The following is a 12,373-nucleotide window of genomic DNA, read 5'->3' as shown; positions in this document are numbered from 1 at the left end:
ACCATTCAAGAGGCAGACATAAAGTGCAAGACTTTGGTTACCGTTCAGGTCAACATCGAATGTCTTTGAAGACATCCAAATTAAGGCACTGATTTAACATCGAATTGGACGATGAAACGTCCGGTCCGACAGCCTGAAGCCATGTTCGGTAGCGGATTTTGAGGCATTCTCTCATGACTTGATCGTAAGAACACGCGGTTCAACTCACTTCAACATCGAAACTGTGCCTTTTTAAGGAAATATACAGATTATCATCTCAAGAAGGTGCTGATATATTATACAGAGGCTTTTCCCCAAATGATCGGGATGTATTTTCCTTGAGCAATTTCTTTTGAAAAAACATAAACAATCTTTTGAACTAAATCTGTGGTTGAAAATTAAGTCCCCGAATAAAAACCACATTAGCAATATGAAAAGGGGCATATTAATTTATAAAAAAAAATATTATTATATTTAACAACCGATTAGAATTACTTTAGAGATTTAACTTGTCTCAGTTTAATTACTTTTGCAGTTTAATACTTCAAACTCCTAATTGAAACCACTATTGTTACTGACATTGGATCAAGAATGGTTATTTTCCATTCAGTTCAGTTTTTATTAAAAAAAATAATTAAATTAAAATTTTTTTTAAAAAAAGAAAATTGGTTCAAATCATTCAGTTCGATTTGATTTTTTAGGATAAAAACCGGTTCGACTTGATTTTTTCGGTTTAGAACGGTTTTTTTCATTTTTTTTAGTTTGGGTTCGGTTTGGTTTTTTTTGGTTTTAGACTTATAAAACCGACCGGTTAGTTTGTTCAAAATTTAAAACGATTTAATCGGTTTTTTTTCACGGTTCAGTTTTTTCAGTTATTTTTTTTTTATTTTCTCGGGTTTTTAGTTTTTTTACTTACCTCTACATTTGATCACCAGCTAAAAACTGACCTCCAATCCTTAACAACATGTATTTTCTTTCAAAAAAAAAAAATTCTTGTATTAGTTTGTATTTGAGGGAATAGACAAATAAGAATTACAGAAAGTAAAAAGTTATTTAGGAGAAAGTCTTTTAGGTTTTACAATTTTTTTTTTGTATTTTCCCCTATTTTCATGTGACATCAGTGAATTGCTGATTTATGTGGCAAACAGTATCTTATTTTGATAAATAAGTTTTAAACTACCTTATTTAGGCAAATAAGTTTTAAAAGGATCCTTATTTAAGAAAAAATAAATCTAATTTAATTTTTTTTCCTAAATAGTTTATTTTGTCACTTAAGCTCCACGTAAGAAAAATTCATGTCATTTCCTTTTCGTAATAATATCCATGTAGTAAATAAAATATAAGTTTTTTTAATGCCTAATTTTTTAAATAAAAAAATAAATAATTCAAAAAAAAATCATGAACTATTATAGTAAAAATAATAATTAATAAAGATGATTGTGATAATGGTGATAAAAAAGATATAGGGTCCGTTTGGCAACGCGTTTGAGTTCGCGTTTCATTAAAAACGCACTAAGTTGGCGTTTGGTTACAGATTGCTTGAAAATTTAAAACGTGGGTCCCACCCTTTAATTGCGGCAGCACCACAATTTTTTGAAAGCAGTAAAATATTGCTTTTTTTCGAGATTCAACATGTGGTTGAACTTTCTAGAGATATTAATGTGCGAATTACCAAAAACACACAACTGTTCTCGTTCGGTCATCTTTCTCATTCTCATTCTCTTTGTTCTTCCATTTGCATTGATTTCCCTTCACATCAGCCCTAATTGCACACAACAACTCCACAGTAACCATTACTGCTGGAGCACCTAAAATATTAATGGCTTCATGTATGAGTGCACGTTCAATTATCAGTCATTTCTCTTTAATAAAAGGAAATGAAGAACAACTTGCAACAGCCCCGAAATATGTATATAGATCGAGCGTGATTCAAGCACCAGAGCTCATATTTTCAAAAGGTGAGTTCACTGGTTTGTTCTTACAGAAATTTTAAGTTACTTTTTATTTATTCTAGCACAGATCTGTTTCCCCTTTTGTTTGTTTATATGCTAAATTTTCCTTCGTTTCTCCTTATTAAAAGAACAAGAAGACGAAGAGCAACCAATGTTCTTGCAAGCGACAACCCCACCACATATATCTCAGTTGCAATTTCCAACAGGTACTGTGTCACTGGTCCCCTTAGCAATTTTAATTTATTTTTGTTCATTGCAATGAAAATGAAATGATTATGCCCTTTTTGTTACTCTCGTCAACCATTACTGCTGAAATAGTTACTAGGAAGAATTCGGTTGGCCTTCTCATGTGCGTGAGATAAAAAGTTTTCAAGACAAATCCGTGAGTCTAGTCATGCTGCTTCAAAAGAATCCTCTGGGTCTTTTCTTCCTATCTGGTTCTCTGGAACCGGTGAAATCCTATGTTCATAAGCACACTTAGCCTTTCAATAATATCCAAATCCCGTTGGTTGGACGGACTAGGCCCTCCAATTCATGAAAGAGGTGAAGGAGGATAGGCTCTGAAGCCCGGTCTCTCAATTGACCCTTCAATAGGAAAGTAACCAAGGCGACAATCTCTGTAACTTAGAAGAAAAATGAATTCTAATCAGTCTCTGATCACACCTCTCTCTCTAAAGAGTCTCCGGCCTTGTCCTTATGAATGAGCCTGGAGAGCCTATCCTCATGTGACGCATGGGACTCACCCTTTACTTGGAAATAAAGAGGGGAAAGATAGCATGTCACAAGAGCGATTGTAAATCTGATTAGGCAAGACGCCGTCGATGTTGATGACAGCGTGCCACTGCACAGCATGCTCGTAGTGCTTTTTCGTGAAGGCAAATGATAACAAGACTACTCTATAAAGCTGTTTTCAGGGGATGATTGAAGTATTTTCTAGTTTCTATAACTAATGCATGTCATGACTTTTTCTTTTTCTCCCCTGTGAAATATGAAAGCTCGGATTAATATTTTATTTTCTCCTTGGTTTGCAAGGTGATTGTTTGTTTATTGGAAATTCTATGATGATTAACTTGAGGGGTAGCTTTGATGGTTAAGTAGATGTATTCTCTTCTAATGAAACTGGAAATAAAATAACAAAATTCTCATGATTTTCTAGTTTTGACATGGATACTCAGATAACCCGAGGTGATTAAATATCATGGAACACAAATTTATTAAGCTTTTCAAAGAATTTAATTATGATTAGTAACCTCCACCTGAAAGAAATCTCAGCTTAGCCAAAAAAACTAGACATTTACATGCGCATATGATAATCCTTTATATATATATATATATATATATATTACCTGATACAACATTAATGTATCATAATTCATAGATGATTGAATTTGGAAATGAAGCATCATTCCATTGCAGTAGTAATTTACAAAATAACGCACCTTCTTGTCTTGGTTCTTCTTCTCTGCTTTTCTCTATTGCTTTTACATTGGAGTGGATCTTTTGTTCACGTGCTTTGCAGCCGTGGCAGACTTAATTCACTTGTATTTCTTTTTGTTCTTTCAATTTGTATCCATTCTTTAATTTATTGGTGATTTGAGAAAATTTGATTTTCAATGTTTTTGATTTTTTATTTAGAAACGATTTAAATGGAGTTATATTGTAGTATGCTGGAGATATGTGTTGTTTATTTTTGACAGAAACTTTCAAACTTCGTTGTTTCAGATTCTAATTGTCATCCATTTAGGCAAAAGAGCTGTTTTCATTTATCAACAAAATAAAAGAGTTTTTTAGTTCACACTTTACATCATTCAATCTTTTTTTTGAATTAGTTCTTTAGTTTCTTTATTTATGTTTTCATTCCTTGTCAACATTCAACCTTTTGTTATTCTTTGGTATACCTTTTGCTGCACATGTAATTTACTGTTCTGTTACTATTGTATTATGGCCTTATCAGCATTCAATCTCTTGTTCATTAGTTAATTGTTTGTTTATTTTTTCATTGCATTGTCAACCATAAGCAATGGATGGGTCTGACACACATGATAAAGCTTCTTGGAGCAAGGCAATGTTGCACACGTTTTGCGACATTTGCATTACAGCTATTGAGAGAGGCATGAGACCAAACACACATTTTGACAAAGCTGGCTGGAAATTTGTCGTAAAGTCGTTCAAAGATCAGACAGGCCTTTCATTATCAAAATCTCAGCTTAAAAACAAATGGGATGGGATTAAAAAGGACTGGAGGGTATGGAAAAAATTAATAACTGAAACTGGAGTTGGTTGGTCTTCTGAACTTGAGACCATCTCAGCAACTGATGAATGGTGGCAATCAAAAATTCAGGTTAAGTTGCTGATTTGCAATAGCACCATAATTTTTTTATCATGTTGTATTATTTATTCATCTATTAGCATTCCTAATTACATCCAGCTGTCATTGCACAGGAAATGAGAGGAGCAAAGAAGTTTAGGCATGTCGGCATAGAGCCCTCGTTGTGTGCCAAGTACGATATCATGTTTACTAACATAGTGGCCACGGGAGAATATGCTTGGACTCCCTCACAAGGACTTTTATCAGATGAAGATAATGTGGCGGCTGGAATGAGAAATACAACCAATGAGGATACTAACATGGAAGAAGGAAGTGGCGACTCTGAAGAAGATGCAATCCCTGATTTCAGTCAGGATGTTAGCAACATGGTTGGTGGAAGCAATGTCGCAAATAGTAGCAGCAACCCCAGCAGTTCAAAGAGAAAGAGTCCACATCAAACTAAACCTCAATTGCGAAAAAAGAAAAGGGGAACTGGAATGGGAGCAACACTAGTTGCACGTATGGATAAAATTTTTGAGACTGTCTCCATGCCTAGAGGGATCACAGCTCCTTGTAGAGATAAAAAAAGGTTGTAGCATTGAAGAGGTAATGGAAGAACTGCACTCTATTGATGGAGTTGCCTTTGGTAGTGCACTGCATACCTTTGCAACTAAATTCTTCTGTGCGAGGAGCAAGAGGGAGATGTGGGCTGCAATGGGTTGTATTGACAGAAAAATGTCATGGCTGAAAATAATGTTTGACCAACACAGACAAACTTAGATGGACAAGGTCAGTTTTTAGCTTTTTACCCTATTCATGTCTTTGTATTTATATTGAATTATGTAGACAAGTAACATATTTAGCTGTCTGAAATATTTCTCACTGGTTTTGCAGACTTCCTATGCTGTAAATGTTGCTGGAATTAGAAGGAGTTGCCCATGTTTTGGTGTATTTTCATAGCTAAGTTTTTGGAACCCACTACCATGTATGTTTTGTTATATATATATGACTAAATAGTGATGTTGGGTTGGAATTTCATGGATGTTAATTTCTAAAATGTAGACCTTAATTATGTGGATGCTGGATGCTTATCTTTCAATGGTACCTTAAATATGTGAATGCTTAACTGTGAATGTTATGTTTAGCTTGTTAAAGTATTCCTTTGAAGTTGAATGGTTGGTGATAATAAGTTGTGCAACTGATACTACTGAATGTTTGTATTATACTTTGAATGTTTGGTTAGTTGATCTTGAATGGTAGGTCTAGGTTGCTAATTTTGAAATTTTCAGTTGGTGTATGCCACATTTGAATGTTTGGTATCTTGCTCTTGAATGGTAGCTTTTGAAAGTTAGGTAACAGATTTTGAAATATTACTTCCATTCCTATGTATTTGTATATAAAAACCAGTAAGTATGGGAAGTTATGGGTTTGCATGCTGTCAATGTCAATTTCTGCAGAAGAGTGGTTGTTTCTAATTGCTGGTGTTGCTGATTGCTGCTATTTATACATCTATAATAGGTAAGTTCCATTTAATAGGCACAAGCATGCCTCCAGCATAGCTTCTTGTGTACGGTTGATGTCTTCCTTGTGTAGAGGCACAAGCATGCTTGTGCTAGAAATATTAACATAAACATTTTATCTTATACAATCCTAGTGCGGTGATTTTATGTTGTGGAAGGGGGGGAATTCTTAATGCTTGGATAGCATGCAGTTTTATTTGTATCTTCTGACACAGTTAAGGTTCACAACTGGACCTTGATTGGAAGGGAAATAAATGTGGCGTTGGAAGTGCAACCTTTTAATGCTTGCATCATTCAGTACCCTAATGTGTTTCATGCTAGAACATTGGAGGGCCTGCTGTTATGAATTTATTAGTCTTTTACTTGTTCCAATAATCTATGGGAAATAAATTGCTGATAAAAAGAACTTGTCTTTGGTCCCTTTTTTCTACCTAAAAATTGTGATTTGTCACTCAATGGAGTTGTTGTGGTTAAGTTTGCTATAAGGACTATGATGTTGGCAACTTCTGGTGTTGTTTTGGAGTTGAGTTTCAGGGGGGCTGTTAAGGATGTCAATAGTAATTTTATAGTCTGAGTTAACCTTTTGATGACTAATAGCTATTTCCTGCTATTTGTTCATTGTTTCTAGAATTCCAATTTTGATATGTTGAAATTCTATTATTTATGTTGTGTATAGCAAGTGGAATTATAAATTTTGATTATAGATAACAGGCATTTTGGAAACAGAAATTCAATGTCACTTTCAAAGGAGGTAAATGATTGAATTGCAAATAAATATAGCATTATAAATTTTACAAGCCGAGCAAAATTTCATTAAACGTGGGGAAAGTGAACAATAACACTTATTTGCAAGAATGCATTATCCATTTGTTTTTTTTTTTTTGGTAACAAGTCATACAATTTCCAATTATTCACAAAAAAATCTTTATGGCATGATAGATATGGATCCACACTGGTTTTCATCACTTTTTGATGGGGATTATGATGATGTGCTGAATAATGTTGCCGATTATGTTAATTATGGCAATTCTTCTGTAAACGATGGAGATTGCAGTGGTAATCACAGTTCTGATAATGACGACGACGACGACGACGATGACAATGATGATTCAGATGAAGAGGGTGAGTTGTTTTGGGAAAGGGAGTTCGATGATGAGAAATTGATTTTATGCACGGCAGGTGCCATAACTTTATATTATACTACTTATATATATAAGGAGCCTTGTATGGATTCGTACAACACCGGAATGCAATGGTTGATAGAAATATTACATGGACATTGGACGCGTTGTGTAAACATGTTTAGGATGGATGCAACAACATTTCAAAGTTTGTGCGTTAAACTTGAAAACCAATATGGGTTAAAGGCATCTAGAAGAATATGTGTTTTTGAAAAAGTTGGAATATTTCTTTATACAATAGCTTTGGGTGCTTCCAACAGGGAAGTTCAGGAGAGATTCCAGCATTCAGGAGAAACAATTAGTAGGTACTTTAATGAGGTTCTTAGATCAGTTTGTTTGCTCGCTACAGATTTAATTCAACCTGCAGATCCTAGGTTCGTAAACACACCGAGGGAAATTGTGAACAATCCGAGGTATATGCCACATTTCAAGGTAATTTCGTTAATCGTATTTGTTAATGGTGATTCGTATTTCATGAATTTATGAAATTTAATTTTTTCATTAGCTCAAATTGATGTTATTTTGCTTGTTTATCGTATATTAGAATTGTGTTGGAGCTATTGACGGTACACATGTTCGTGCATGTGTTTCTTTTGAAAAGCAAATCCCATTTATCGGCCGAAAAGGTGTGCCGACCCAGAATGTTATGGCTGCATGTAGCTTTGACATGCAATTCACATTTGTTTGGGCGGGTTGGGAAGGAAGTGCACATGATACACGAATTTTTCTCGAGGCAATTGACAATCCACGTATAAAATTTCCTAAGCCACCGGAAGGTAGTAATATGTGTATGTGGGTGTGTATATATGATAATTAATGTTATTTATTTTTATTTTTTTTGCAATTTTCAGTTTAAAACAATTATATGGTTTTCCAGGGAAATACTACTTGGTTGATTCGGGATATCCTAATGAATATGGATTTTTAGGTCCATATAGAGGTCAGAGATATCATTTGCAAGAATTTAGGAGGCGAGGACAACCACAAACTCGTGAAGAAATTTTCAATCGTATGCACTCTTCATTACGTTGTGTGATAGAACGAACATTTGGAGTTTGGAAAAAAAGATGGTGAATCCTACAGAATATGCCATCTTATAATTACAAGGCACAAGTTCAAATTGTTGTCGCATCCATGGCAATTCATAATTACATTAGAAGAACTTCAATGCAAGATGTGGCATTTATGGAGTTCGATCGCCATCCTGATTTTGTACCCGATGATTTTCTAACTGATGTGGCTCCACGTTCACAAAGCCAAGGCCACCAGAGGCCTTCGCGAATGGATTATGTACGTGATGGGATTGCTGCAAGTTTAATGACACAATTATAAATTATTGCTCAAATATGTTTATGTCTATTTGCAAAAATTTATATGTTGTAATATTACTTTAATATTATGAATTAAGAACTTCAGAAGAAGGAAAAGTAAAAAAAAAAATCCACCTGGTTAGTGTTATAAGTAGAACAAAAAGGATATGTGATACGTGGATACTCTTTCAATGATTTTTTTAATTTTTTTTGCCACTCTGTGTAGCTGCCATCATGCATTAAAAAAACCCTCCTACACAATTCAAGAATTGTGCTGATATAACTAGAAATCATGACTTGGATGGTGGCACTTTCTTTATTAACTGAATTGACCAATCGAATCACGACCTTCTTGTCCGTTTTTGTTTTTGTTTCTGTTTTGAAGAGAGGATGGTGAATCGGATGAAACAGGGCAAGCAGTCCCTAAGTCCTTTTAAGTAATTATACAATAAAATAAAATTGAACCACAATTTGTAACCAAACATGTTAAACAACTTTTTTTTCAACCACAATTTGAACAACAGTTTTAACCAAACACCTATTTTTTCAGACCAACCACAATTAAAAGCACTTTTTATGAAACTACTTTTTTCAAACCACAACCACAATAGCTACCACAATACCAAACACACTCATAGTAGGTGATACTGGTGAAGAAGAAAGTGCAGGTGGTGGTTATGGTAAAGTTATAAGTGATAAAGTAATATTAATAATATATTTTTAAAATAAATTAATGCCAAGGAGAATGATGGTAGTAAAATAATAATTATAAAAAAATGATAGAGATATAATTGTGGTGATGGAAAAGGAGGAGTTGGTGGTAGTGATGGTAAAGTAATAGATTATAGAGTAATACCAATAATATAATATTAAAAAAAAATGAATGCCTAAAAGAATGGTGGCGGTAGAATACTAAAAGCAATAATAAATCTTTGTGCCTTCTTTAAATTGGTCCCTGATTTTGGATTTTTACAATTAAGTCCCTAATTGGCCCTTAAACTTCAATATTTATGCAATTGAGCCCCTGATTTGACCCAATAAATTCCTAAAAAATATATTTTGGCCCCAGAACTTAAATTTCTCCAAATTAAAGCCCAAATTGACTTAAAAATCAATTTTCTTGCAATCAAATCCTTTATAAATTCAAATAAAAATCCAATTAAGTCCATAAAAATCCAATTAAATCCATAAAAATCCAATTAAGTCCATAAACATCCAAATTTGGGCTTTTCTCCTCAAAATTCAAATTTTCCTTCTCAATAGGGCTCTCATCCTTCAAGAATATACTGTAAAAAAATTTTAATCCTTGTATTTTTGAATTTCTTGATCAATTTTCTGACTATTTTCCGAGCGTTTCTGCCTCCTGCTATTTTTCTAACCTCTTTTGGCTATTTATTTTATTTTTCATGGGGACCCAAAAATGGGTTACAACAATCGATAAATTTATATTATCTTTAGAATGGTAGAAAGCAATATTAACTTTATCAGGATATTTAATACAAATAATGTTAATTGGTATATTTACATTAACTTTAGAACGGTACGATAAATTAAGGAATATTAATAAATTCAGGGGTTTAAAAAATCTATTACACTCTAAATTTAGATAAGAATCCTAAATATGGATAGAGAGCAAAAGAGAAAAGGAAGGAGAAAGAAAAAAATTAATAGATTGAAAATCTATTACACTCTAAATTTAGATATACAAATACGGTTTTTTACTTCCATGATTTTTACTATTTTTATTGATTATTATTTTTTTATTGAAAAATGATCATCATAAAATGACATGGATAATTGAGCTTCCATGGCAGAAAAATGCCTTCACTTAATAAATATGATTATAAATGCCTCATTTTTGTAAAGAAAATTTAGAGCACTTTAATTTGGAAAAAAAACAAAAAAAACTCTTGGACTTTCATGGAAGCCCATCCATTAATTATAAGCCCATGTATGAAAACAGAACAAGATTAGATTCGAGACTAGAAAGTGATTATTGGGCTATAATGATGAAGGAAACTAATATTTGAAGGACTGGAACAGTTTGGGGCTGCAGCTGCACTGATTTTTTATTGAAAAATTTCGTTTTAAATTATTTATATATATATTTTTAGATTGTTTTGGTGTTAAAAATAAGTTTTAATTTAATATATTTTAAAAAAATAATATTTATGCCGACCGGCAAACATGTCAGATGTCCTTTTAATACGCACAAAAGTACTATCCAAAACACGGAAGGGGACGGACAGAAACAATAAGATGAATGTGGTGATGAAACAGTGGCAAACAAGCAAGCATGCTACGGATCCTGAAATGTTGGATTCGAAAGATCTAATCTCTCATGTTTAATGGACATGGACACTGTAAAAAGCTGTTGCTTTCTAGAGACGGGCAAAGAATCTCTGATACCGTGTGTTTTCTAGGCTCACTGAATTATTACCACTTACAGTTAAAACTCATCTCTCTTTGTACGAGACTAATAAACTTCTGGGGACCCTTTAATTGCCGTGCCATTCACGATACAATCTATAGCTATGGCATTTGTCATTGGCCAGTGATAGCATCAGCCTATCAGGGGCATTTACATTTACTCCTGCGCAAGGCAAGCCACGTAAAGCCCTAGCTATGTTTTTCAGGGACATTTACAGGGAAAAGGAGAGTGGTAGATGTAATTGGCACAGTGCACAAGGACTCGAGTAAAGTGGCCTCAGGCATGCCGTGAGATGAATCTAGCTAGCTACCTAACCTGATAATCGCAGCTACAATATTTTCTTGTGTTTTTTAATTTAATTCAATTTAAAAAATTTAAATTGTTAAATAAAATTTTAAAAATATAATTTATATTATTCTTTAACACACTTCTTTAAATAAAAATCATTTAATCTTGAAACTTATTCAGGTCCATATTATCTTATGCTTAATTTTTATCAAATAAATAAAGATAGTAAGATTCGAACTCATGATCGCTTGATCATTAAAGTTCTGATATCGTGTTAAAGAATCAACTCAACTCAAAAATTTAAGTTATTAAATGAGATTTCAAGATATAATTTATATTATTCTCTATTCATTCCATGCCATCTTTCAGGAAGCGGCCATGGTTGGAATTTATGCATGCTTATAACAATGCCTGCTACAAATATAACTGGTGCGAAGATCTACGTACGTGGAAAAATGTATACCTTTTTTAGTGGAGAACTATTTAATGTGCTATAAGATTGTATATAAATGCCCTTTTTTCAAGAAATATCTAATGGATTGTCTCATGAAATGGGGTCAAAATGGATCAAAAAGTGGCTAGAATTAAATGGGAATCACATTAACGATGAACATGATGATAGTTGTCAAACAAGTGGGAGCGTATGGGCCATGCATACTTGGAAGAATTCCATGTGCAACCCAATCATAATAAACCGCGCAAGCTTTACCCTCCTTCCATATTCCAGCATCATTCTTGTCTTTTGATATTCCCTTTGGTCAATCCAATTCTGGTCCCCGAGATGTTCATAATCACGAGTTCACATTAATGAGTACTTGTTGAGATACAGTGATACAGTTCATATTTGTTTCATGGGTCAGCATATATATATATATATATATATATATATATATATATATATCTGTGTGTGTGTGTAGCAATCACCTAGCTAGGAGCTAGCTAGCAAGCAAGCAATTACTGTGATTCTGTAAGAACATGAAAATCGAGATCGTCCGTGAAGGGCATGAACGAGTACAGTGAAGCTAGCTAGCTAGATAGCTAGCAATAGTTGAGCAAATTACAGCAGCATTCTGCACCTCTCCCTCCCGATTTGATTTATCCTCCATGGAGCAAGTTTTTCCTCTGTTTTGGTTTTCTAGCCATGACACATTTTAATGGAGTTGACATGAAAGCCATTGAAGTCATGAGAAATATTCACAGGCTATATAGCCAGAAACCCCATCGCTTGATAGCTTGGAGCACGGAATGTTCATATATGGATAAAGACTTCCTCACGAGATATGATAATTTGACGTAGTTATTGGATAAAAGGTGTGTTGTTTCTTTTAAAAAAAAAATTATTAATTTTAACCTGAATAGATTTGAATCTGAATAATGAATATCTCTATCAAGTCACTCAAATTA

The 12,373-nt window shown here is 33.6% G+C and overlaps 1 protein-coding gene and 1 pseudogene across 1 annotated transcript; both read left to right on the top strand.

The window, feature by feature from the left end:
* The first annotated feature begins 1,654 nt into the window (after nt 1–1,654).
* LOC118063275 (uncharacterized) lies at nt 1,655–5,365 on the top strand (annotated as a pseudogene).
* Nucleotides 5,366–5,653: 288 nt separating this feature from the next.
* On the top strand, nt 5,654–8,462 carry LOC118063276 (uncharacterized). Its single transcript, XM_035077283.1, has 4 exons — nt 5,654–5,757; nt 6,699–7,372; nt 7,485–7,716; nt 7,818–8,462. Exons 2-4 carry the CDS (start codon nt 6,701–6,703, stop codon nt 8,012–8,014), a joined length of 1,101 nt encoding a protein of 366 aa, XP_034933174.1. The 5' UTR covers nt 5,654–5,757; nt 6,699–6,700; the 3' UTR covers nt 8,015–8,462.
* Nucleotides 8,463–12,373: the final 3,911 nt, after the last annotated feature.

Source organism: Populus alba, chromosome 7, assembly GCF_005239225.2.
Source record: "Populus alba chromosome 7, ASM523922v2, whole genome shotgun sequence".
In the NCBI taxonomy this organism is placed as follows: domain Eukaryota; kingdom Viridiplantae; phylum Streptophyta; class Magnoliopsida; order Malpighiales; family Salicaceae; genus Populus; species Populus alba.
This window is presented reverse-complemented; position numbering and strand designations above follow the sequence as displayed.

What these genes read in the sequence shown, in the direction of transcription:
- LOC118063276 (XM_035077283.1), top strand. Translation starts at nt 6,701, where the DNA reads ATGGATCCACACTGGTTTTCATCACTTTTTGATGGGGATTATGATGAT. An exon ending in GGTATATGCCACATTTCAAG is followed by an intron (nt 7,373 to 7,484) that starts GTAATTTCGTTA and finishes ATCGTATATTAG; the next exon opens with AATTGTGTTGGAGCTATTGA. An exon ending in ATTTCCTAAGCCACCGGAAG is followed by an intron (nt 7,717 to 7,817) that starts GTAGTAATATGT and finishes ATGGTTTTCCAG; the next exon opens with GGAAATACTACTTGGTTGAT.